Source organism: Capsaspora owczarzaki (assembly GCF_000151315.2).
Source record: "Capsaspora owczarzaki ATCC 30864 unplaced genomic scaffold supercont2.5, whole genome shotgun sequence".
Taxonomy (NCBI): Eukaryota; class Filasterea; order Ministeriida; family Capsasporidae; genus Capsaspora; species Capsaspora owczarzaki.
The window spans coordinates 650,187-672,854 of record NW_011887296.1 but is presented as its reverse complement, the minus strand read 5'-3'; the positions used below and the strand labels follow the sequence as shown (position 1 = coordinate 672,854).

The 22,668-nt window shown below is 53.5% G+C and overlaps 8 protein-coding genes across 8 annotated transcripts; 6 read left to right on the top strand and 2 right to left on the bottom strand.

Moving 5' to 3' along the window:
• The first annotated feature begins 85 nt into the window (after positions 1-85).
• CAOG_03643 (hypothetical protein) lies at positions 86-2,586 on the top strand. Its single transcript, XM_004363314.2, has 2 exons — positions 86-734; positions 833-2,586. The coding sequence occupies exons 1-2, from the start codon at positions 137-139 to the stop codon at positions 2,479-2,481; spliced, it is 2,247 nt and encodes a 748-aa protein (XP_004363371.1). The 5' UTR covers positions 86-136; the 3' UTR covers positions 2,482-2,586.
• A 108-nt stretch (positions 2,587-2,694) lies between these two features.
• CAOG_03642 (ankyrin repeat containing protein) lies at positions 2,695-5,737 on the top strand. The gene is made up of 8 exons (XM_004363313.2): positions 2,695-3,161; positions 3,388-3,462; positions 3,585-3,700; positions 3,833-3,878; positions 3,966-4,032; positions 4,168-4,250; positions 4,330-5,295; positions 5,408-5,737. Exons 1-8 carry the CDS (start codon positions 2,729-2,731, stop codon positions 5,554-5,556), a joined length of 1,935 nt encoding a protein of 644 aa, XP_004363370.2. The 5' UTR covers positions 2,695-2,728; the 3' UTR covers positions 5,557-5,737.
• Positions 5,738-5,789: 52 nt separating this feature from the next.
• CAOG_08731 (hypothetical protein) lies at positions 5,790-8,725 on the bottom strand (the record flags this gene model as incomplete). The annotated part of the gene is made up of 3 exons (XM_011272049.1): positions 5,790-7,901; positions 8,027-8,336; positions 8,643-8,725. 3 exons carry the CDS (start codon positions 8,723-8,725, stop codon positions 5,790-5,792), a joined length of 2,505 nt encoding a protein of 834 aa, XP_011270351.1.
• Positions 8,726-9,000: 275 nt separating this feature from the next.
• Positions 9,001-11,318, top strand: CAOG_03641 (nucleoside-diphosphate-sugar epimerase). Its single transcript, XM_004363312.2, has 3 exons — positions 9,001-9,273; positions 9,864-10,159; positions 10,664-11,318. Exons 1-3 carry the CDS (start codon positions 9,054-9,056, stop codon positions 11,201-11,203), a joined length of 1,056 nt encoding a protein of 351 aa, XP_004363369.1. The 5' UTR covers positions 9,001-9,053; the 3' UTR covers positions 11,204-11,318.
• A 224-nt stretch (positions 11,319-11,542) lies between these two features.
• Positions 11,543-14,270, top strand: CAOG_03640 (argininosuccinate lyase). Its single transcript, XM_004363311.2, has 6 exons — positions 11,543-11,806; positions 12,304-12,381; positions 12,538-13,166; positions 13,310-13,538; positions 13,649-13,729; positions 13,847-14,270. The coding sequence occupies exons 1-6, from the start codon at positions 11,672-11,674 to the stop codon at positions 14,105-14,107; spliced, it is 1,413 nt and encodes a 470-aa protein (XP_004363368.1). The 5' UTR covers positions 11,543-11,671; the 3' UTR covers positions 14,108-14,270.
• An 82-nt stretch (positions 14,271-14,352) lies between these two features.
• CAOG_03639 (hypothetical protein) lies at positions 14,353-17,077 on the top strand. Its single transcript, XM_004363310.2, has 11 exons — positions 14,353-14,409; positions 14,567-14,635; positions 14,765-14,864; positions 15,005-15,217; positions 15,304-15,421; positions 15,603-15,760; positions 15,870-15,984; positions 16,100-16,189; positions 16,285-16,385; positions 16,601-16,679; positions 16,764-17,077. The coding sequence occupies exons 1-11, from the start codon at positions 14,367-14,369 to the stop codon at positions 16,995-16,997; spliced, it is 1,320 nt and encodes a 439-aa protein (XP_004363367.1). The 5' UTR covers positions 14,353-14,366; the 3' UTR covers positions 16,998-17,077.
• On the bottom strand, positions 17,066-18,599 carry CAOG_03638 (ubiquitin conjugating enzyme protein 26). The gene is made up of 3 exons (XM_004363309.2): positions 18,286-18,599; positions 17,756-17,846; positions 17,066-17,620 (listed from the first exon to the last, which is right to left on the bottom strand). Exons 1-3 carry the CDS (start codon positions 18,534-18,536, stop codon positions 17,219-17,221), a joined length of 744 nt encoding a protein of 247 aa, XP_004363366.1. The 5' UTR covers positions 18,537-18,599; the 3' UTR covers positions 17,066-17,218.
• A 295-nt stretch (positions 18,600-18,894) lies between these two features.
• On the top strand, positions 18,895-22,495 carry CAOG_03637 (hypothetical protein). The gene is made up of 2 exons (XM_004363308.2): positions 18,895-19,118; positions 19,368-22,495. Exons 1-2 carry the CDS (start codon positions 18,947-18,949, stop codon positions 22,379-22,381), a joined length of 3,186 nt encoding a protein of 1,061 aa, XP_004363365.1. The 5' UTR covers positions 18,895-18,946; the 3' UTR covers positions 22,382-22,495.
• The last annotated feature ends 173 nt before the right edge of the window (positions 22,496-22,668 follow it).

Here is a 22,668-nt window from a genome sequence, read left to right as displayed (position 1 = left end):
GAAAAAAGAAAGAGTAAGAATAATGCTCAAACAAAACGGAGTCCTTTTGATACGAGCACACAAGGGAAAATTGCAGTCCTTGTTCGAATCTCAGTTTTTTGTTTGTTTGTTTTCCTCTGTTTTTGTTCCGCTTCCAATGTCCGACGACTCTGACGACTCTGACAGTTCCATCGACCTTTATGGCTTCGACTCGGACAGCAGTGCTAGGAACATCGTTACCGATGACGACAGCGACGACGACTCAGCTGTGGGCTTTGACGATCGGGAGAGCGACGACGACACGCTGGACGAGCTCAACTATCGACGGCACCCAATGTACCGCGAGGATGCGCGATTCGGCTATGTCGGCATTCTTCACGAGCGCGATCCCGCGACAGACCCGTTGTGGAACAGCATCCGCGAGGCCGGCTTCGACCCGGAGGAGTGGGTGATTTCCATGCTAAAGTGCCAGCGACCGGTCCCGACCCAGCTGAAGCAGGGCTCTGCTGCTGCTGCTGCTGCTGCTGCTGCACCCGAGGCTGCCTCATCACAGTTAGAGCAGGCTCCCACGCCATGGGCGCTCGCAGTCGCAGAAGCGGCCAAAGCAGGCGTGCGGCCTGGCGCATCCTGCTCCATCTCAGAAGCGACGACCGCGCGTGCATCGTCCAGCTCGGGCTCCAGCTCCGGCGTCGAGACGGCCGATTCCAATCGAGCCCCTCTGTCTTTTTGGTGGGACATTTTTGATGGATCTGAAGGTAACCGACTGAACGCTGCAACGCAATGCGACAACCAAAAAATAGCAAACGACTCACCTTCGCTTTACCGCATCACTCTGCTTGACAATCCATCCCAGACTTTCCCCTGGATGGCTTTATCCAAAACCACCCAGTGAACCGAGAGCCCGACTTTAATCCACTGGACGCGAGCCCCGAGTTTAACTGGGCAGTTGGGCGTCGTCTGCTTCCTTCGTTCGTGGCATCCAAGTCAGCCGAGCGTGTGCGCTTCTCGCATCGAGGAGTCGCCATCGACACCAAGTCCCGCTTTGTACGTCGCTGTCTGCGACGTGCCGAGCGCAATGCTTCTCGCATTTTCATGGTCGATGAAGCCACAGCAACCTCGTGCTCAATCAACCAGTCCAACATCGACCGTCTCACGTTTCATGGAGACCTGCTGCGCGACCCGACACTGCAGATGGACTTGGTTGCGACTGGTGTGCCTCTGGACGCGAAACTCCACTGGGGTGACTCAGATCCCTATTTCGCTTCATTCTCCAGCGGGACTGGCGGTGAACAGACTGGCTGGGTAATGCACTCGCGCCGCTACACTCGGTACTGGGATGACATTGAGAGCCCGCTCATGACTGGCTCCATTATGGAGCTGTTTGACGCGCTGGAGACGATTCGGGTTGGTCGGTCCCTCACGCTGTCCACGGCCTTGTTGGGGAATGACATGTACTGCGACCAATTTTATACCCCATCAGCTGTGTGGGTCATGCTGTTCCGCTACTGGATTTTCGTCGAGCGTGTACGACCACCGAAAGATATCATTCAGCACTGTGCTTCGACCAGCATTGACATGCTTCGGTACTGTTTAAGGCATCACTACCAGGAGATGCACGGTCTTCGCGAGGTACTGCTAGCTCGTTGGCTGATCAACCATGTCGATCGCCGCAGACCGAATGCGTGGAACTGTGTCACGCTCGTCTTGGAGTGGTTGTATCCCGAGCGCAAGCCTGCGTCGTACGACTGTGTGCATCCGCCACGGCCCACGGGTCCGACGGTTTACGACAAGTTTGGCGTGACCGAGGAGGCTGAAGAAGTCGAATACAGCAGTTTTCGTCTTAGTTACTATGCTGATTGGCTCACGAACGTGCCCGGGTGGGATATGGCGACTGTGCTTGAGTGGCTACCTGAACTTGGCCGGCAGAACTTCATTGACAACCCGACATCATACTTTTCGAATTGGCTCTACCAGTTTGAGCTTGCAGGCTTTCGTACTCTGCCTGCTTTCGATGACAAATCTTGGTGGAATTCCGCTCATCCATTTGTGGCGGCGGCGACTCAACGCCTGGTTGTCGGATGCTTGCTTGCGTGGGGACTCTCTCCTTCGAAATGCCTCGCTTTCGTCTCATCATCATCACGTGGTGGCTGGCCAAATGTCAAGCATCCCTATGACCGAGCACTCAAAAAGGAGTGGACTCGCTTGCATGACCGAGTGGAAGTAACCAACCAGGAAACTCTCAAGCAGATTCTGCAAATGGCCGAGCAAGCGCAGCCTTTGAGACTTTCCTCGCTGTGCCGACTCAAGCTGTGGCGGCACGAAGGGAGCGAGGCAGCAGTTGCCAAAGCGCTTGGTGTCAGCAACATTGATGCGCTTCTTGGACTCGTCCCACCCGTCCCGCAGCCCGATCTTCGCGTACCTGAAGATGTCGCGCAGTTTGTGTTGGACATGCCTCTTGCTCGTCATTTGCAGCGCGTTCCCGCCTATCATGAGAGGAGTTGATTGTTGTTGTTGTTTGTTTGTTCGTCTGTTCGTTTGTTTCGGCTTTTGCCTCTGCTTGCTTGATTGTCTGTCCTTTGAGTAAAACCATGCGGCACTAATTTTGACGAATAAAACTTCTTGTTGAATACCAACGTTTGCGGAGAGATCGTGTCGCGCAATGTACGCCGAGCTCCTGCGCTCACTTTTTTTTTCTTTTTTTTTTTCTGTTTTTGGACTTCAGTTCAGTTCAGCCAACCACACCACGTCCATGGCTGAGGCTGCCGAAACTCTTCTTGCCGCCGCTGATTCGTCTAGCTACACGGCGGATGCGCTCGAAACCTTCCCTCTGCACCGCGCAGTGTTTGCTGCAGACGCTGCGGCGCTGACCAAGCTGCTCGCGGAGACCGCATCGACGCTGCTCCCTGCGCACTTGCTCGCCCACGGCGGGGCTCTGACTGCTTCTGCCTCGGCTTCTGCTTCTGCTTCTGCTTCGTCGTCCTCTGCAAGCTCTGCGAGCAGCAGTGGCCTCGAAGCGGCCGCCGCTGGGTCCAGGAACAGCACGCTGTCCAACACGAGCTCGTCCTCGGTCGCGACCCCGATGGACTGGACCCAGTCCTCGCGAGGGCCGCCGACGCCCAAGGACCAGCAGGACAAGTTTGGCAACACGCCACTGCACATTGCCGTCATGCTCAACCGCAAAGGTGAGGGCGATGCTGCTGGAGTGGCCTCATCAGACAACTGGTTCGCGCATGCCACCAGAACCACTCACCAACTCATGCATATGCATGGCCGTGAATGTGATTCGATTTCGTATGGCGGTGCTTTTTTTTTTTTTTTTTTTTTTTTTTGTGTGTGTGTGTGTGTTCTGGTTTTTGGTTTTGGTGTTGGTGTTTGGTTTTTGGTTTTTTGGCTTGGGGGATCATCCAGAATGTATCGACGCCTTGCTGAATGCTGGAGCTTCGATCAATATCAACAACCGCGGTGGCTGGTCTGCGTTTGAAGGTACATTATGTTCGCCATTGTTTGTGCTGAAGTGGAGATTTGATCTCTGAGTTCAAGACATGCTCGATCGCGTGCGAGCTACTGACGATTGTTTTGCTTTGTTATTGACGTTGCTCATGCAGAGGCGGTTTCCCTCGGAGACCGCGACCTCATTCGTCGAATGCTGCAACTGCATCGTGAGCACGAGCGGCAGGTGGACCGTCTTCGAACTCCTGCACTTCTCCAGCAGATCGACCAGGTGCGAAGCGACCATTTTTTTCTTTTGAGTTTTTTGTTGGTGGTGTTTTTTTTTTTTTTTTTTGGTTTGGGAAGAGGGGGGGGGGGCTCGTTTCTCATTTTGTTACTTCTTTCATTGCTCCACATGCCTCAGTTTGGCGACTTTTATTTGCAAATCAAGTGGGATTTTCACACATGGAGTAAGTTCTCATCCCTCCGAGTTTGTAGCTTCAAAGTTGCCGCGTTCTTACGCCTTGGAATATTCTGCGTGCTTTGTACTTTGCCAGTTCCACTCGCTTCAAGGCTCCTTCCCAACGACGTGTGCCGCATTTACAAGCGTGGAACTTGCATACGGTTAGATTTAGGCCTCGTTTTTTTTTTTTTTTTTTTTTTTTTTTTGTTTGTTTGTTTGTTTGTTTGTTTATTTTCTTTTTCAGTGCAGCCGACAGGCAAATGACCCATCGCTAATGTCCGACTTGACTGGAACAGATTGGATTCGACGCTGGTGGACTTTTCAGATATGAAATGGCAACGAGGCAACATTTCCTACTTGTTCGAGTGTGACGCAGCAGGCAAGCTTGCTCAATTTGAGCGACCTTCCAAAATGTTTTTGATTCGTCACCAACCTTTCTCCGTCTCTCCTCCTCACAGGCGAAGCAACCATCACTTCCATTAAGCACGACGAAAAGACATTTCAGCGCGTCACAAAGGACGCAGTGGACGAGTACATTGAAGACGAAATTGACATGATCATGTCGTCAGACATTGGTACAGCGAGCATGCCCACCAAGCACATTGGGTTTACACGCGCCAAGTCGGGAGTGTGGGGCTGGCGAAAAGAGCGCACCGACACTGTCGGCTCGTTCTCGGCTCGCGTGTACAACGTGTCTGGTACCAATCTCATCATGCGCAAGCGTCGCGAGCACCTGTCCGAAGAAGACGTGCGCACCAACCGTGAATTCCTGCGACAACTCCGCCAAGGCACGCCCGGACACCAGCAGCATCCGGATGACTCAGACTCGGACGCAGATGACGGTGATCGTGGTGGTGACGACGACAACAACTCTGGCAGCGAATCGGCACCTGAATTTCCCGCATCGAGCTCAGTTCATAGTCCCATTTCCGCCCCGGCTGACCAAGGCGGAGTGGGGCTTGCTGCGTTGCTTCCAGCACCAACGTCGTCGTCCATCGCAACGCCAGATCTTCTCAATAGCTCGTCGTTGTCCACCCTTGAAGTCGATTCATCGGCAGCCACGACAGCATCGTTGGCGAACAACACTGGAAGCATTGTCATGTCAGGAGATTCACACGCTGCCGGAGATGACGACGAAGTCGAGCACCGACCATCCTTGCCGCCTCCGCCGGCCAATCCAATCACGTGGGCCGAATATATGGCCATGCCGCTCGACGGTGCGCAACCCCAACTTGGCCGCGCCGTCGTGCTCAAGTCGTCTGTCAAATCCTTCAAGCCGGTCGTGTGGATGTGCGACGAGTTCCCGCTCTCCGTGGATACCGTCATCAAGCTGCTGACGGTTCTTGCACCAGCCCACAAACATTTGACCAAGCTCAAGCAGTTTGTGGCCACCAAGTTGCCAACAGGCTTCCCGATTAAACTTGGTTTGTTTGCGTGTGCTGATGGGCGTGGAGATGGCGTCTGTGGGCATTGAGTGACTTACCTGTGGTTTGATTTGGTGGCCGTGTGCGTGTATGTGTGTGCGTGTGCAAACAGAGATGCCAGTCTTCCCTACAGTGACGGCGCAAGTGACATTCCTCGAGTATAGTGGCCAAACCCAGCCGGAAGAGCTGTTCAAGGTTCCCGAAGGCTTTACGGAAACTCCTGCCGATCAACCGCGCGGAACCCCGACCGCGTCCGAGTGACAACGCTGTCCTTCCTTTTTTTTCATTGGTACTTGACACCAGTGAACGCTGACGAGCAATTGGAAGGAATGGAAGGAACGCTTTTCATTCGATGAAGCTCGCGCACGAGCTGGTGATAAAATAACACAAAATATTCATAACAGTACCAACAAGGATATGGAAAACTAAAGTAACAAATAACCTTCATCTTGCAACACCCACCCCACACACACCCACAAACGCACGAATCTGATTTACTGTTCGTCCGCATTGTCGACGAGCTCTAGTGTTTCGTTTGCAAGTGGGGATTGTGACGAAGAAGACGAGACGTCAAACAGACTGGGATACGTCGACCGGTCATAGTCCATAAATGCAGACAGCTGTGCACCCGAAGGAAGAGCAGCCCCCAACGAAGATACATCAAAAAGATCGGACGAAAATGTCCGGTCAACATCAGAGTCTTCGCCAGCAACAGGAATAACAACAGAGTGCCCAAACGGCGGTGGTTGATGCTGCTGCTGAATCGGTTTCGGTGCCGCCGCCGCTGCTGCTACTGCTGCTGCTTGACTAGATGCCTGCAGCGGCTGTGACTGCGTCTCTTGCTGTGGCTGAGACGATTGCGCTTGCTGTGGACGCTGTTGTGGAGGAAGCTGCTGTTGAGGTGGAAGCTGCGCTTGCTGTTGAGGCTGGCGTTGCTGCTGCTGCTGCTGCTGCTGCTGCTGCTGCTGCTGCTGCTGCTGCTGCTGAGGTTGTTGCTGCTGCTGCTGCTGCTGAGGTTGTTGCTGCTGTTGTTGCGGAGGCTGCCGTTGCTGGCTGGGTTGACCCGTCAGTGGGGCGTGGCGAGATTGCGGTGCAGGCTGCGACGATTGCTGCGATTGCCCGAATGGCCCCGACTTTGAAGCAAAAGCGCTTGTGCTCGCACTTGCAGTCGTTGGCGGGTGTCCCCCATTGATATGGACAGCGGAGGGACCCGACGCGCCGAACACACTAACATCATTTGTCGAAGCTCCATCGTGGGCCAAGACGGCTCGCAAAATGTCATTTTCATACAAGAGCTTGCCAAGCTTGTGCTCAAGGTCTCGCTTTTCAGCCTCCAGCTGCTTGTGCGAGTCGCTGAGCAGTTGCTTGTAATGGTCTTCGGCATGTTGCTTGATTGATTCAAAGCGTGCACTGGTCTGCTGCACCGCCTCTTCCGTTGCTCGCCGAACGCGTTCGTCCGCATCCGCGAGTTGTTGTCGAACATTGCGAATCTCCTGCAAGAGCTGCGCCTCGCGATCTGCCCAGGCCTGATTTCCACTCGCGGCCACGGATGGGGCAAGAAATCCAGCTTGCTGTGGCTGACTCGGGGCGGCAGAAGCAGCGGCAGCACCACCTGCCAAAGACAGTCCAAGACCCAGACCAGAGTGTGCAGTAGATGAAGGGCCAAACGGGCGGGTTTGATTGGCAAAGAGGGTTTGTTGTTGCTGTTGTTGCTGTTGCTGCTGTTGCTGCTGTTGCTCGAGCTGCTTGCGAAGGGTTTGATTGTCTGCCAGAGTTCGGTTTAGGTTTTCGCGTAACGCCGCCTTTTCGGCCTCGGCTTGCTGCAGGAGTCTGAGACGGTCGTGCTCTTGCGCGCCACGAGTCTGGTGCAGCTCTGCACTCAGCGCTGCGACCTGTCCCTTCAGCTCTTCAATCGAGTGTCGGGACGCAAGGCACTGTGCCGTGAGTTCCGAGTCACTCGATACATACTGTGACAGCTTTTGGGTGTAGGTCTGGACGTTTTCGCGCAAAAAGGCAATCTGAGAATCCTTGCCGCGGATTTCTTCTTTGAGCGTGCTCAATTCCAACGTCGCATTTCGCCGCTCAGTCGCCTGAACGGTTGCAATCACTTCCTCCTTTTGTTTGAGTGTTTGCTGGATGCGTGCCATGTCTGCAGCGAGCGCATCTGCAGCGACACGGACGCGATTCGACTCTTCTCGCATTGCAGCCTCAGATTCGGTGCGGGCGGCGAGAGCGGTCTGGAGCCCCTCAATCTGCGCACGAGAGCGATCGATTTCGGTACGCGCCGCGCCACACTCGTCGCGAAGTCTACCGAGTTCGAGCTGCAAATGAGCAGTGTCCTGAGCGAAACGCGCAGCAATCCGGTCTGCTTCTTCGCGGCGTGCCGCAGCTTGCTGCCGTGCCTGGTCCAACATGTCGCCGTTCGTTCGCAATTGGAGCTGGAGCTGCTCTGTTCGACCGCGCTCAATATGCAGCTCGCGCTGCGTTTCGGCAAAGCGGCCCGCGAGATCGTTCGCTTTTCGCTTCTCGCGGTCTGCCTCTCCCGCTTTCAAGCCGAGGGATTCGCGTGCCACGCCCAGCGCGTTTTCGAGCTCTGCGATACGTCCCTGTGTTTTGTTTTTTTGAAAGTCGGATTTGCAAACAGAACCACAGTGGACGGTGAGGAGTGTTCAAGTTGAATCCAATCCAATCACCAACCGTTCATGCGCCCGGTTCTCTGCCGGCAACCTACCGCACTATCCCGCGTTGCAGAGTCAAGCTGTCGCTTCAACGCAGCTGACTCGGCAGCATGCCGTGTCTCGAGCTCTCTCCGGGCCGCGTCGAACGCGTCGACCTGGTGCTTGAGGCGCACAAACTGCTCCTGGCTGGCGTTCAGCTTGGCGCGCGCGTCTGCATTGGCCGCCTCGTACTCGCGCAGCAGCTGACGGTACGACCGATCGCACTCGTCGCGCTGCCTGGCGAGCAGCGACTCGACTTCACGCACGACAGTGTGGATTTCATCGTCGCAGGATGAGACCGTGTCCCTTGTCCGCCGTCCAATCCTGCCCATCCACGCCGCCCCAGACGCAAAGCAACAGTGTCAGTGAATGAGCAAGTGTCAGCGAACAATGCTGTTGTTGGAACCAGCACGCGAGCAACATCAGTCAAAAGCGAGAGAAAACAAGAGAAAAAAAGAGAAAAAAAGAGAAAAAAAGAGAAAAAAAAAAAAAAAAAAAGAAGCGGGAGATTCAAAAAGCGCGGGAAAATCAAAAGAATCATAGGCAGCACCACCATCAGCATCAAACCCTCAGGGAGGGGGGGTTGGCTGAGGGAAGAAGGCAAGTGTCAGCGGGTTGCACAAGGCTTACGTCTGGAGGGTGGCGAGGTCGACTGCCGGATTGAACCGAACGGTGGTTGGCTGCAATGGTGTTTGCTGCTGCAGACCAGCCATTCGGAAAGTCCAAGGAAAAAAAAAAAAAAAAAAAAAAAAAAAAAAAAAAAAAAGAAGAAAAAGAAAAAAAAAAAAGGAGGATTGACCATCCATCGGTTGCTTGCCATTCCTGATCAACCAATCTTCTGCAAAGGTGCGCGCAGAGAGAGAGAGAGAGAGAGAGAGAGAGAGAGAGAGAGAGAGAGAGAGAGAGAGAGAGAGAAGCGAGCTACACTCCGCAGTCGAAATTCACTGTGGAAATTGAAAAACAACCAAATCTCCCAAAAGCGGAGGCTCACTCTTCCATTTCAACCCCACTCCTCCTCCTCCTCCTCGTCAAATACTACCAATGCAGACAGTTGTGGTGACTGGCGCCGGCGGCTATATTGCTTCGCATGTCGTGCAGCAGCTGCTTTTGCGCGGCGACGTCAAAGTGCGCGGCACGGTGCGCTCAACGACTGACGAGGCCAAGGTTGGCTTCCTCAAGCGGCTGGAAGGCGCTTCTGAGCGGCTCGAGCTGTTTGAGGCCGATCTCATGAAAGCCGGCTCCTTTGACACTGCCATCAAGGGTGAGTGAGTGGCTGATTGCTTTTTCCATGGAGCGAGGAAGTTGCTCCATGCTTGGCGTTCTCTTTTGCTTGGTTTTGCTTGGAGGATTGAGAACGGGATAAAGCGCAAATCTTCCGCACGCGACCCTCCACAGCTCTCACTGCGCTTTGTTTCTACCTACCTTTGGTTGTTGTACTATTATTATTATTATTATTATTATTATTTTGAATTTTTATTGTCCCGTTCCTTCTTCGGTCGGCTGTGCGGAGATTCGGTGAACGGGTTTTTGGGCGGAATTTTTTTTTTTTTTTTTTTTTGATCTTGGATTTGGTTTTGGTTTTGGATTTTGGCATGCGGGATTTTCGCCGTTTCCGCAGGCTCAGGAAAGACCGCCATCTCCACCCCCAAGGGACTTTGTTCCTTGTTTCTGCTTGGATGGAGCGAATGAGATGTTGGTGGGGGGGGGTGCGATGGACGGTACGAAACGGCTGCATGCATTCTTGAGCAATTGGAACTCCAACGACGACTGTGTGACTGTGGCTGTGACTGACCGACGGACTGACCTGAAACACTGCGCTTGGATGTCGAAACTCGTGCATTGCTTCTGCAGACTCGGATATCGTGCTGCACATGGCGTCGCCATTCCTGCTGTCGGACAAGATCAAGGATCCGCAGCGCGACGTCATCGACCCTGCGCTGATGGGCACGCGGAATGTGCTCGAGGCCGTCAACCGCGCGCCCACTGTCAAGCGCGTCGTGCTCACCTCGTCGCAGATGGCCGTGCACGGCGACTTTGCAGACCGCTCGGAAGGGTGCAAGGGCGGCCACACATTCACCGAGAGCGACTGGAATGAATCGAGCTCGATCGAGCACCAGCCGTACGGCTACAGCAAGACCATTGCCGAGGTAAGCTTGTCGAATGCCAAAACACTCAAATCTTCCCCACTTGGCTCGACGGGTCGGCTAGAGTCTGAGCTCTGTACTGTGGGCGATTTTGAACGAATTTGAACGAATTTGAACGAATTTGGACGAATTTGAACGAATTTTGAGCTATGGCGGAATGCAAAAGGAAGGCAGGCAACCCTGTTTTGGGAACATTCTTTGGGGGGGGGGGGAAGGAGGCGAGGCGGCAGATCGTGTCGCCAAATCTGAAAATGAAACCAAAGCTTTTGGTTTGTCTGATGGGGAATGGTGGAGGTTGCCCTTGTCTGGTTTTTTTCCTCTCAATGCTCCTCTCCCTTCTCCCCTGCTTCGACTGGTGGTCGTTTGGGAACCAGGGCTCCAGCGATACCCGCATAAGTGGCAGCTTGCAGAGCGTTCTTGCTCAGTCCCAGACAGTTGGGGCTTGTCAAAACAAAAACAGACAAACGACACTTTCCTTATTTTTGTTTTGTTCTTCATTTGCTTTAGCGCGAGGCGTGGATGATGGTCGGACAACAAACCCGCTGGCAGCTCGTTGTGATCAACCCTTCGTTCGTGCTGGGCCCTACTTTGAGCGGACGAAACGACTCGAGCTCCATCTCCTTCATGATCAACTACCTGGACGGCACTCGCAAGTCGGGTGTGCCAAACCTCGGCCTTGGTATTGTTGACGTTCGCGACGTTGCTCGCGCTCACATTGAGGCTGCGTTCAACCCGGCGGCCAGCGGTCGCTACATTTGCTGCAACAAGACGATGACGATGCTGCAGTTGGCCAACGCGCTGCGCGACAACTATGGCAAGTACCCTCTGCCCTCCACCCAGCTGCCAAAGTTCCTCATCTACCTTGTGGGTCCCATTCTCGGTGGGCTGTCGTGGAAGTACATTAGCCGCAACGTTGGCGTTCCGCTGATTCTCGACAACTCCAAAATCCGTCGCGAGCTCAACATTGAGTTCCGAGACGAAAACCAGACTTTGAACGAGATGGCTGCCAGTGTGCTCGAACACAAGCTGGTTGCCGAGCGCAAGTAGATGGATGTGTGCGAACGGTGATTTTTTTGTTTGTTTTGTTTGTGGTTCTGGCCTTGCAGCTTGCAGGATGAATGCTGCTTTTGAAATGCTACTATTTGAAATGCTGTTGGTGTATTTGTGCAATTAGACTGTCTTGTTTTGCTGAGAATTCGGCGCACAGCTGGAGCAACAAGTACCTGGGTTGATCGGCGCCTCGCCAGACGACACCGCGGCGTAATAACACTCTGCGCTGAATGCTGCGTTGAATGGCTCGTTTCAAAGGTGAATCACGAAGTACTGTAGCTGGGTTGGTCGGTCGGCGCCTCACCAGTTCACCAGACGACACGGCAGCCCTGAACATGTTGCGGATCAAGTCCTTCTCGTGCTCATGTTGTTGTTGTTCCTGTTTTACTTTATCTCTTCTATTCCTCCTCACTCATCATTTTATACGAAAACAAAACAAAAACAAAAACAAAACAAACAAAAAAAATGTCTTCTGCTGCCGAGGGCTCCAAGCTGTGGGGCGGCCGCTTCACTGGCGCAACGGATCCGATCATGGAGGCCTTCAACGCGTCGATCGGGTTTGACAAGCGTCTGTGCCACGCTGACATTCGCGGCAGTCAAGTAAGCGACAGAAGCCACCCACAGCCCCCTCTCCCCCTCTCTCCCTGCATCCTCCGGCGACGGTGACTTGGCGAGGGAACGGACGAAAGGACAGATTGACGCACAATGCTCATCCAAGCCAAGCCAAGCCAAGCCACGTCAGGTCCATCCAAGTCGATCTTTGAGCCTGTCCTTGATTCACTTCAATGGCTGGGGGGCGATTTTGCAAGCTGAGGCGACGAGAGAGAGAAATAGAGAGAGAGAGAGAGAGAGAGAGAGAGAGAGAGAGAGAGAGAGAGAGAGAGAGAGAGAGAGAGAGAGAGAGAGAGAGCTGCTGTGCAGTACCTCAATGGACGGGTGATAACAAGAATCTGTTATCGCTATCCGTCGCCGCCTCACCTCAACCACTCGCCGTCCCCTCCTTCTATTGCTGCATCACGCAACATTCTCAATCCATTTGTCGTCACGAAACCATTGTTCTGACATTTTTGCGGATGCCACTTGGAAAATCACGACAGGCGTACGCGCGAGCAATCTCCAAGATTGGCCTGCTCACCGCGGACGAGTGCAACGCCATTGTCACCGGGCTGTCGGAGGTAAATGACAAACAACAACAACATGTGCCGTGTGCTGTGCTGCTCGTGATGTCAGACACAAGCAATCAGCTTTATGGTTTTGGTGGTTGCATTGATCACCCTTTTGTTTGTGTTTGTTTGGTTGGTTGTTTGTTTTTGTCTTGTTCAAATGCTCAGATTGACAAGGAGTGGACGAGCGGAACATTCGCCATCCAACCGTCAGACGAGGACATTCACACGGCCAACGAGCGCAGGCTGAAGGAGCTCATCGGTGCTCCGGCGCTCAAGCTGCACACTGGTCGCAGCAGAAACGATCAGGTCGCCACGGATGTTCGTCTCTGGCTGGCAAACGAAATTGGCGCCTTGCTCACGTTGCTGCGCGAGCTGATTGCCGTGTCGGTGCGCCGCGCCGCTTCCGAGTTGGACGTCCTGATGCCTGGATTCACGCACTTGCAGCGCGCTCAGCCCATCCGCTGGAGCCACTGGATTATGAGCCATGTGGCCGGCTTTTTGCGCGACCACGAGCGCCTGGAACAAATCCGTCAGCGCGTGTTGGTTTTGCCCCTGGGTAGCGGTGCCCTTGCGGGGCATCCATTCGGCATCGATCGCGCTGCCCTTGCTGTCGATCTTGGGTTTACCTCAGGCGCCACCCTCAACAGTCTTGACGGCACGAGCGAGCGCGACTTCATTGCCGAGTTTCTTTTCTGGGCAACCATGACCATGACCCACCTGAGCAAGTGGAGCGAGGATTTGATCATTTACAGCACCAAAGAGTTTGGATTTGTCACTCTTTCCGACGCCTACAGGTCAGTCCTCACGCACCACCACCACCACCACCACCACCACCACCACCAACACCAACAACAACAACAACAAGCAACAGCACTATCCTCGCATCTGGAAAACTCACGGTTTTTTTTTCTTTTGAATCTCACTTCTCGCAATACAGCACTGGATCGAGTCTCATGCCGCAAAAGAAGAATCCCGACAGCCTCGAGCTGATTCGTGGCAAGAGTGGCCGCGTGTTTGGCTCGTTGAGCGGCCTGGTCATGACGCTGAAAGGTTTGCCGAGCACGTACAACAAGGATTTGCAAGAGGACAAAGAGCCCCTCTTCGACACTGTTGATACCATGCGTGGTGTGCTTGCTGTGGCAAACGGCGTTTTGGCAACGCTCAAGGTAAGGGATGGTTGAGATTAGTTGGTCGCACGGAGCGCTTTTCTCACTTTTTCCCGCTTCTCATTCGAACCTATGCCCCTCCTCCACAACATCCATCATCTCACCTACAGATCCACCCCGAAAAGATGCTGCGGGCCTTGACGCACGACATGCTGGCGACTGATCTGGCCTACTTTGCCGTTCGGAAAGGGGTGAGGTTCTTTGGTTTTTATTTTTTTCTTCTTCTTCTTCTTTTTCTTTTTGTCCATCGAATCAAGATGACTCAATTTCTTCATTGCACCTGTTCTGCATGTTGACTACGACACCAGGTTCCGTTCCGCGAAGCCCACGCCCTCTCAGGCCGATGCGTTGGCTTGGCAGAGCAGCTCGGAGTTTCGCTCGCCAAGCTCACGCCAACTCAGCTCGGCACGATCTCGAGCGTCTTTGAGACGGAAGATGTACTCAAGGTCTGGAGCTTTGAGAGCAGCGTTGAGCAGTACACTGCGGCGGGTGGTACGAGCAAAGAGGCCGTTTCAGCTCAAGTCGCCACTGTTAACGCCTGGCTGGCTTCGAAAGCGGCAGCAAACTAAAGCCGTCAAGCAGCAGATTGTCGTTTTTTTTGGGGGGGAGGGGGGACTACAAATCGGCATGTATTGTAGCGACGATTGAGCGTTGCAAGTGACCTTGTTGTCTCTGTGAGCTTGGTGTGTTTGAGTTGTTCGAAAATGCAATGATTCCCCGTATGGAGCTTGGTCTTTATTCTTTTTTGTTCCTTGTTATTCGAGTTATTCGAGACCTCTGAGACCTCTGATAGCGTTCCACTCTTCCAATTGCATTTCAGAATTCACAATGGCGGACGGATCGAAAGAAGTCCACTATTTGGTACTCAAAGGTGAGCTTGCAACGTATCCAAATTGACGGCTTAAACCTCGATTTCCCGTTACTTTATCTAACTGTTTCTCGACTCTCCTTCCAAAACGCCATTTCCGTTTCCCGCCCCGCCCCTTCCACCCCACCCCCCACCCGGCTGCTCGATTCCACAACCACAGTGATGCGGCTGTCGAAGCCAACCCTCGTCATCGGCCAGCCCATCGTGAGCGAGCCGTCCGACTTTGCCGGTAACGCTGCGCTCATTTCGCGTCGACTGGGATCGCATTGGTCTGAGGCTCACTCTCCCTGAATGGGACACTTGTTTTGCTTGGTTGTTGTTTTGCGCTTGTGATGCGCTGCTCTCCGCGCTTCGTCAGGCTCGGTGCTGCAGGAAGTCCAGACGGCCGATGTCAGCACGGCTGGCCAGCCCGAGCTCTTCTCGCTCAGCTCCTTCCTCATGCTGCCGCAGAACTTCGGGTACAGAAATTGAATGCGCCCAAACGACGTCCGTGGTCGTGTGTGTTTGATGATGATGGTGCCCGCGGGCTTGTGCAGCTCTCACCAGCCCTTGTGTCTGCGTTGCGTTTTGCTCTCCATCTCGGCCCCACTTGATGCAGAAACATTTTCTTGGGAGAGACGTTTTCAAGCTACATTAGTGTGCACAACGACAGCAACATGCGTATTCGCGACGTTGCCGTCAAGGCCGAGCTGCAAACCACCTCGCAGCGCGTTCCGCTGTCGGATTTGGCGCCATCCGACAAAGAGTTGTCACCTGGCGCCAGCGTGGATGTTGTCGTTCATCACGAAGTGAAGGAGCTCGGTGTGCACATGTAAGTGGATGGATTCCCGTGGCTTGAGTGGGGTGTATCAAGCACAACCAGAATCGGCCGCTCAACTCGATGCGACTGCTCTGTAGTCTTGTTTGCTCTGTCAGCTACATGACTGCTGATGACGAACGAAAGATCTTTCGCAAGTTCTTCAAGTTCAACGTTCTCCATCCGTTGGCGGTCAAGACCAAGGTGTACAACGTCGAGGTAGTTGGGGTTGACTTGACTTTTCTTTTGCTGTTTTTTTTTTTTTTTTGTTGTTGTTGTTGTTGTTGTTGTTGTTGTTGTTGTTGTTGTTGTTTGTTTGTTTGTTTTCTTGCTCTACCAGCGACCAAGCATCGTCTCACACTGTTGTCGAACGCACTTTCAAACTTAAATCGACACGTAGGACGACATATTCTTGGAGGCACAGGTGCAGAACATTACACCTGCACCAATGTACATTGAGGCAGTCAAGTTTGAGGCAATGCCGCAGTTTGACTTTCAAGACCTGAATGTGCTGTCTTCGGCCGCTTCGGCGTCTTCGTCCTCGACCAATCAGGCCGGGTAAGAGTGTTTCTTTTCGGATTCCGCTTGCCTCAGATTTGCTCGTTTCTCCAGTCACTCACTTTGTGATTCGAACGGTTTTTTTTTGTTTTTTTTTTTTTTTTTGCAGCTTAAAAGCGAGCCCGGCCACAACGTTTGGGCTTGCCTATCACGTCAATCCACAAGACATCCGGCAATATCTGTATCGGTTGTCACCCAAAGTCAAAGGCGACAAGACCGCTCGGGTAAGTTTCCACCAAGAAAGAAGAAAAAATAAACAAACAAACAAACAAACAAACATTGCTTGCAAAGAGTCTTCTGTGTGAAATTTACTGACATGGCGCACTTGACCCACGTTAGGCTGCTGACAAGATTGGCAAGATGGATATTCTCTGGAAGACAAACATGGGTGAAGTGGGCCGGCTGCAAACGAGCCAACTTCCTCGCAAAGTATGGGGCCGTTTTTGCGTGCCGACTGTCGTCGTTGTTGGTCTCGCGTGCCACAATGCGCATTCACTCACCCACCCTTGCGCTTGAAAACGCAGTTGCCTGCTCTGACGGAATTGGCCGTCACAGTTGTAGAGGTTCCAGACAATGTCGTGCTCGAAGTCCCATTCACCGTGCAATGCCGGATTACAAATTACAGGTGAGATAGCCCCTGTCCAATGCTTGAAGGCAGGCAGTTCGGGGTGTTTTGTTTGTTTGGTTGTTTGTTTGTTTGTTTATTTTGGTTGTTGTTTTTTTTTTTTTTGTTTTTTCTTCTCGGTTGATTTGACCTCTTACTCTGGCTTCGTTCTTTTTCCCTTTCCCTTCCCCCCCCCCCACACTCCTCTTCCCACCCCTGGCCTTTGATGTATGCAGCGAGCATAAAATGTCTTTACGACTGTTTGCTGTTAAAAGCCGTATGACTGGCGTGCTGGCCGCCGGCGTTTCAGGGCAGGTATGAGACAAGAATAATCGAAAGGTGCCACTCTATTGCTGACAAAGTTGAAGGGTTCAGCTCACTTTTATCGCTAATCCGCAGTCACTTGGCGAGCTTTTCCCTGAAGCGAGCAAAATCATTCCGCTCGAGTTTTTCCCGGCTGTACCTGGCTTGCAACGCGTCAGCGGCCTTCGATTGATGGATGTCATTACCGGCAAGAGCTTTGAAATCGACAGCTTCATGGACGTGCTTGTGCACAGCCGAGAGTACGTTCCACCTCCAGCGCGAGAGCCAGCTAGCCTTTCCCTTTCAATTGAGGTGTCTGCAAGACAGTAGTGATTGCGAAGTGTTTTGTCCTTTTTTTTTTTTTTCCCTGCCTTTGGTTGATTTTCTATTGTCAAAGATTCCATTATTGGTTCTCAAGAGCTGGGGGAAAAAGTCGCGAAAAACAAAATTAGTGCGCTCGTTTGTCCCTCCCCTCACTTTCGAGATGTGTATTCACATGAAACGTATCGACAAAACCGGCAAACACAAACAGCTCAACATGACAGTGCCCATCACACAGAAGTCTGGAGGACACAGTAAACGATTGCCGCAAAAACACCAATCAGCATCGCCGCCACGGCATTGCTCAGAAATGTCGGGGGATCGTGCTTTGCTGATCGGTTATTTTTCCGTGCAGGACTGGCAGCTCCAGCTCCCGCAGCCACTGGCTTGTTGTCAGGCGAAGCAGGAGCATTGTTGGCTGGATTCTCCGTCGAAGGCGCGGATGAAGAGGAGGACGAGGTCTCGGCAGCAGCAGCAGCTGCTGCTGCCTTGGCCTTGATCTCTTCTACTAGTTCTGGGAAGAGCTCGCAAAACAAGGGCTGCTTGAGATTGACAGCCGCACTTTCCAGCGCGAGCTGTCGTTTGGTCTCATCGCTCGACTCGATTGAGCCGGTCGTGGGAGTGCTTTCCAGCTGTCAACAGTGACCCAATCCGCCACCAAGCCATCACGCATGGTAGTGTTAGCACGAGGTAGCGGTGCTCCCCTCGTCCCCCGGTGTCAAAGAAATCCGCTACGAACAAATAACAAGAACGAAATGGAAACTCACCATGAACGAGAGCAAACCTGTGAGGATGCTTGCAACAGACCAAGCAGGATTGAACAGCTCTGGATGAAAGTCGCTCATCGATAGGCAGAGTCTGAGGCAATCAGACAGACATACATGCTGTGAGTCAGCAATCCCAGTTCGGCGATCGGGTGGAAGGCGAATTGTATGTCCTGTAAAACGAATACAACGGCCGACCCCCGCCTCCATTTAATTGTGCTCGACAAGGGATCAATTGGGTGCAGGCATCGAATCGAAGCGGGCAGGGAGTTCGGGGGAAGTAGGGGGGGGGGTCACGGTCTCGTGGCTCTTGGCTCTTGGCTCTTGGCTCCCTTCCCCCCCCCCCGCCATGCACGCAGCCGCACATGAGCCACAGACAACCAACATTCTCTCAGCCTGTTCCTGCCGATGTGGCCGCCGACAAGCGCGTCAACCTTCTTGGTCTCTCGGACTCTTTCTCGGCTACGGCGAGTGACGTTGGCAAAATCTACAGACTCGACCTGGCCTGGCCAGAGCTCTGGCCACTCACTCACCTTGTGTTGGTCTGGAAGCGACCGCTGGGGGTGAACATGGAGATGGCGGGTGGCTTGAACGGGTAGTCCTTTGGGAAGACGAGCTTGCCGTGGTACAGTCCGTTGTGGTAGGGCGAGTTCTCTGGCCCGGTGATGACATAGTGCCACTCGAGAATGTTGGATGTCCGCGGCACCGCGCGAATGTACGGCACCGGGTCCTTCAGGATCATCCGGTACTCCTTCTGAAGCCGCTGCGTGCACTGGACGGACATGGCTAGGTTTGAGGTGTTTCGTTGTTGAAAGTGAGTTGCTCAGAGCAGATGCTAAAACAAGGACAAAGACTGAGGGGAGCATGATGGACATCATCTCTCAAGCACCAGCATCATCATCATCATCATAATCATTCGATCAAACAACCCGAACATGCAATCACCCACTTGTTCGTCTGTCTGTCTGGATGTGCTGTCTGTGTGGCTAGATCTAGCACTTGATGTCAAAGCAGTCACGATTTTGTGATTCTCGGCGCGTTTGACTGTCTGTTCTGTGTTGTGCTGTTCTCGTTTGAACTGAACTCAGTGAACCGAACGTCCGATTATTTCAATATCTGGATCAATATTGCTTTCAGTCTACTTTTTTTTTTTTTTTTTTTTTTTTCCTCTTTCCCTTTCCCTTTACCTTTCGTATGAGCACAGCCGAGCATGCGCGGAGTGTTCTCCGCAGCGTCGCTGCCCAGGCGCTCCTCACGCGTGCCAACCTCGCCACCGCACGCCCTGCTGCATGCGAGACGCTCACGGATGTCTGCGCCGCGCTGATCGAGTCGCTCGGCCGCGCTGCTGCAAGCTACGCCACTCATGGTAACCAACTCCCCCCCCCACTTCACTCCTCCTTCCAACACACAAACACACATACCACACGCATACCACTGATGAGATCGCAAGGCGCAGTGCATTGCCGTCTTGTCTGATGATGGCGGGAAACCGACTGAGATCTGTGCTTTCTTGTTGCTGCCTCGCTTGTGCTGATTCCTCACCCGCCTCTGTCATCATCTCCATGCTTGATGCATCAAACCAACAACAACAACAACAACTACGACATGCACACAGCGGGCCGAAGCGAAGGCAACTTTTGGGATTTGCGGATTGCGCTGAACGAGGTTGGCTTGGGCGCCGCAAGCATCTACCAGCACATCAACGACAGCCACGAGCCACTGCGTATTCCCCATCGTGTGCGCAGGCTAAGGCAGCGCGTGAGCAAGCCGCAGGTGGCCGCGCAGCCAATGTCATTGGCGGTTGGCCTCGACAACAAGCAACAAGCGCCCGCTCCAATCTTTGCGGCAAAGGAGGATGCCAAGTTTGAACATCATCATCATGCTGCTGCTGCTGCTGCTGCTGCTGCAGCAACACAAGGAGACCAACTGCCGTCGGGCTTGCTCGGGACTGGTAGTTCGAGTTTGGCGGATGCTGTCGTTGCCTCTGATTCTGCCGCCACCGCCATGCATGCGAGCCAAGACGCTCGAATCGATCGACGTGTGCCAAGCGGAGATGCAGCTGCAGCTGTGGCAGCGGTCTCCAAATCGCACGAGTCAGGCGACGCTTGGCAGCTGCTTGATGATGACCGAGGCGATCGCGAAACGAGCGACCCAGAAGACAGAGTCTCTCCACCGACGACGGCGGCGTCCGCGCGATGGAGCTTCATCCCGTCATTCCTGCCTCCCTTTCCTGCTGGGTTTGCGACGATGGGTGTGTCTGAGCGAGAGCAGCATCGCAGAGATCAAGAGAAAGCGGCCGCCGACCAGCAGGCACGCGAGCAAGAAGAAGCCGCGCAAGCGATTCGTGACGATGACGAGAAGACGCGACGCGCGGTGGAAGCATCGCTTGCTGTAGGAGCGGCCGTATCTGCCGCTGGGACTACGCTGGCCACTGCTGCTGACAGCAGCTCGGAAGCCAACGGCGGCGCTCCCGCCTTGAGCACGGCGGCAGTGCCATCACTCCCAGACGCTGCCACTGCAGCAGCGACCTCATTTGTTCGTGTTCGACGACATCCTGCAGCCGTGGCTTCTGATCGCACCAACTCTGCTGCACAGGTTGTTCCAGAATCGACGGCCAGCGTGGTCGTCCCCCCGCGCAAACCCCAGTTTGTGATTGAAAAGAATGTGGTGGTTTTGGATGTGCTCAACACAATGGACGATCACTCGCTGCGTGTTGTTTCTCGCTCTGGGCGATTCAACACTGGTGCGCTGCTCGACAGCGGGATTGGAGTCTCTGGAATGGCGGAGGCCACGTTCGGTGCCACCTTCTCGGAGCCAGTGGCCATTGTTCCGGGTCACTACTTGCGCTCGTTGCCCGTCGGCGGCGGCGGCCATGGCGCGTTCACTGCCAGCTCCGTCGCCGTCACAGCCGCCACCCCGATGATGAGTGCCTCGGCACCAACAGCGCGTCGTGCGGCGGGTGCAGCAGCAACAACAGCCGTTTCTTCGCATCTGGCGACGACATCCAGCTCGGCTCCTGGGCCCTCCGAACCCGCCTTTTCCCTGGAAGACATTCTCGGCGGCGATTTCGCTGCTGGCGTGCCCGCGATTTCGCATGGCGATGCCATCATGAGAGGATTTGCCATGGACACGGACATGGACTTTGTCAAGTTCCAAGCAAACGCCGGCCCTGGGCTGCTGATTGAGAACAGCAACAGCAACGGCATGTACGACGGCAGCGCATCCTCCTGGACGCAGCCCGCGACGACAGCACCTGGCGACATAACCAAGCTTTTCGTCGCGCCCCCTTCCCAGACCGACCACGAACGCAAGAAGAAGGAAAAGAAGGACAAGAAGGACAAGAAAGAAAAAAAGGAAAAGAAGGAAAAGAAAGAAAAGAAGGAAAAGAAGGAAAAGAAGGAAAAGAAAGAAAAGAAGGAAAAGAAGGAAAAAAAGGAAAAGAGAGACAAGGAACGGCACAGTCGCGAACACGACGCGGTCAATGTCGACGATGCTCCTCAAGTTGCTGTGCCCCACAAGCTAACTCTCATCAGCCGTGCGGTCGAGCCAACTCAACGCGGTTCCGAGCCCGCGCAGCAGCCCAACACTCCGATTTTGAAACTCAAACGACTCAAAGAGCCCGAGCCGACTGCAAATCCTTCGCTGCCCCTTGTCAATTCGTCGCTTGCCACTGCACCGCTGCTTTCCGTCCAGCAAGCCACAGCCCCGCCGCAACTTCTTGGAAAAACGACTGGGTTGCCGTCTCTCAAGATCAGCCTGAAGTCTCAACCGCCACAACCGCCACAGCAATCACAATCCGAACCGCAGCTTCAATTGCTACAGCTGCAACAACAGCAGCAACTACAACAACAACAGCAACAGCAGCAGCAGCAACACCAACTGCAGCTTCTGAAAGAACAGCAACTCAAAGAACAGCAACTCATAGAACAGCAATTAAAGGCTCAGCAACTGAAGGCTCAGCAACTGAAAGAACAGCAACTGAAAGAACAGCAACTGAAAGAACAGCAACAGCAGAGGCTGCTTCAACAGCAGAAGCTTCTGCAAGAGCAAGAGCTCCAACGACAACGCCAAGAGCAAGCGGCTCGTGAACAAATTCTCCAGCAACAGGCGGAAGCGCTGCTGAAAATGCGTCCATCGGCTCCACAAGCCCCACCAGCACTGACGCAAGGATTGAATTTACCGGGACAGCCCTTCCAACAGAGTGCACTTGATATCCAGCACCAAATCCTGAAAGGGCACCAATTGCAGCAGCAAGCACCTCCGCCTGGCTCAATTGTAGTCTCAACAGACGTAAACTCTGTTTCGGTTACACCAGAAAGCTATCATGCTGCACTGAATAAAGCCAGAGACGCTGCCAATGCAGCGTTGTTCTCTCGCGATATCATCTGGGTGCCGGCAGGCCCAGGCCAAGACAACCCCACAGCCGTTTTCACCATAGATAACTCAGTTTGCGTCTGTGGCCGAGGCGACGGTGACATGATTGCTTGTGAGTCGTGCGGGTACTGGTACCATGTTCCCTGTATTCGTGCATACGATTTCGAGCGAGACGACTGGACCTGTCTCCGTCCGCAATGCCAACAAGCCAAGTCCAAGCCCAAGCCCAAAGCCAAGTCCAAAAAGAAGTACTAGTGTTTTTCCCCCTTCTCCGCCGCCCTCCGTGCCTGTCTGTCTGCGTGTCACGGGGTTGTGCGTTCTGTATCATCTCTCTTTGTATCGCCGAAATACATGTTAAGCGCAACACGACCATGCGGGCACTGGCAATTGTCATCAAAAACCAAAAACCAAAAACCAAAAAAAGAAAAAAATATCTGTCGAGTCAATTACAGCAACAGGTGTAAACTACATGGTTTCGCAGAAGAAAAAAATCACAAATCGAACAAGCAAGCGAAAGCACAAACACCTACAAAACAAAACAA

Excerpts from the sequence above, each read along its gene's own strand:
- CAOG_03643 (XM_004363314.2), top strand. The coding sequence starts at position 137 with ATGTCCGACGACTCTGACGACTCTGACAGTTCCATCGACCTTTATGGC. Across the intron at positions 735-832 it reads CATTTTTGATGGATCTGAAG|ACTTTCCCCTGGATGGCTTT; the intron begins GTAACCGACTGA and ends AATCCATCCCAG.
- CAOG_03642 (XM_004363313.2), top strand. The coding sequence starts at position 2,729 with ATGGCTGAGGCTGCCGAAACTCTTCTTGCCGCCGCTGATTCGTCTAGC. Across the intron at positions 3,162-3,387 it reads CGTCATGCTCAACCGCAAAG|AATGTATCGACGCCTTGCTG; the intron begins GTGAGGGCGATG and ends GGGATCATCCAG. Across the intron at positions 4,251-4,329 it reads GTTCGAGTGTGACGCAGCAG|GCGAAGCAACCATCACTTCC; the intron begins GCAAGCTTGCTC and ends TCCTCCTCACAG.
- CAOG_03641 (XM_004363312.2), top strand. The coding sequence starts at position 9,054 with ATGCAGACAGTTGTGGTGACTGGCGCCGGCGGCTATATTGCTTCGCAT. Across the intron at positions 9,274-9,863 it reads CTTTGACACTGCCATCAAGG|ACTCGGATATCGTGCTGCAC; the intron begins GTGAGTGAGTGG and ends TTGCTTCTGCAG. Across the intron at positions 10,160-10,663 it reads ACAGCAAGACCATTGCCGAG|CGCGAGGCGTGGATGATGGT; the intron begins GTAAGCTTGTCG and ends CATTTGCTTTAG.
- CAOG_03640 (XM_004363311.2), top strand. The coding sequence starts at position 11,672 with ATGTCTTCTGCTGCCGAGGGCTCCAAGCTGTGGGGCGGCCGCTTCACT. Across the intron at positions 13,167-13,309 it reads ACTCTTTCCGACGCCTACAG|CACTGGATCGAGTCTCATGC; the intron begins GTCAGTCCTCAC and ends CTCGCAATACAG. Across the intron at positions 13,539-13,648 it reads GCGTTTTGGCAACGCTCAAG|ATCCACCCCGAAAAGATGCT; the intron begins GTAAGGGATGGT and ends TCTCACCTACAG.
- CAOG_03639 (XM_004363310.2), top strand. The coding sequence starts at position 14,367 with ATGGCGGACGGATCGAAAGAAGTCCACTATTTGGTACTCAAAG. Across the intron at positions 14,636-14,764 it reads CGAGCCGTCCGACTTTGCCG|GCTCGGTGCTGCAGGAAGTC; the intron begins GTAACGCTGCGC and ends GCGCTTCGTCAG. Across the intron at positions 16,190-16,284 it reads CGAGCCAACTTCCTCGCAAA|TTGCCTGCTCTGACGGAATT; the intron begins GTATGGGGCCGT and ends TTGAAAACGCAG.
- CAOG_03638 (XM_004363309.2), bottom strand. The coding sequence starts at position 18,536 with ATGTCCGTCCAGTGCACGCAGCGGCTTCAGAAGGAGTACCGGATGATC. Across the intron at positions 17,847-18,285 it reads CGCTTCCAGACCAACACAAG|ACTCTGCCTATCGATGAGCG; the intron begins GTGAGTGAGTGG and ends TGATTGCCTCAG. Across the intron at positions 17,621-17,755 it reads CAGGTTTGCTCTCGTTCATG|CTGGAAAGCACTCCCACGAC; the intron begins GTGAGTTTCCAT and ends CACTGTTGACAG.
- CAOG_03637 (XM_004363308.2), top strand. The coding sequence starts at position 18,947 with ATGAGCACAGCCGAGCATGCGCGGAGTGTTCTCCGCAGCGTCGCTGCC. Across the intron at positions 19,119-19,367 it reads TGCAAGCTACGCCACTCATG|CGGGCCGAAGCGAAGGCAAC; the intron begins GTAACCAACTCC and ends ACATGCACACAG.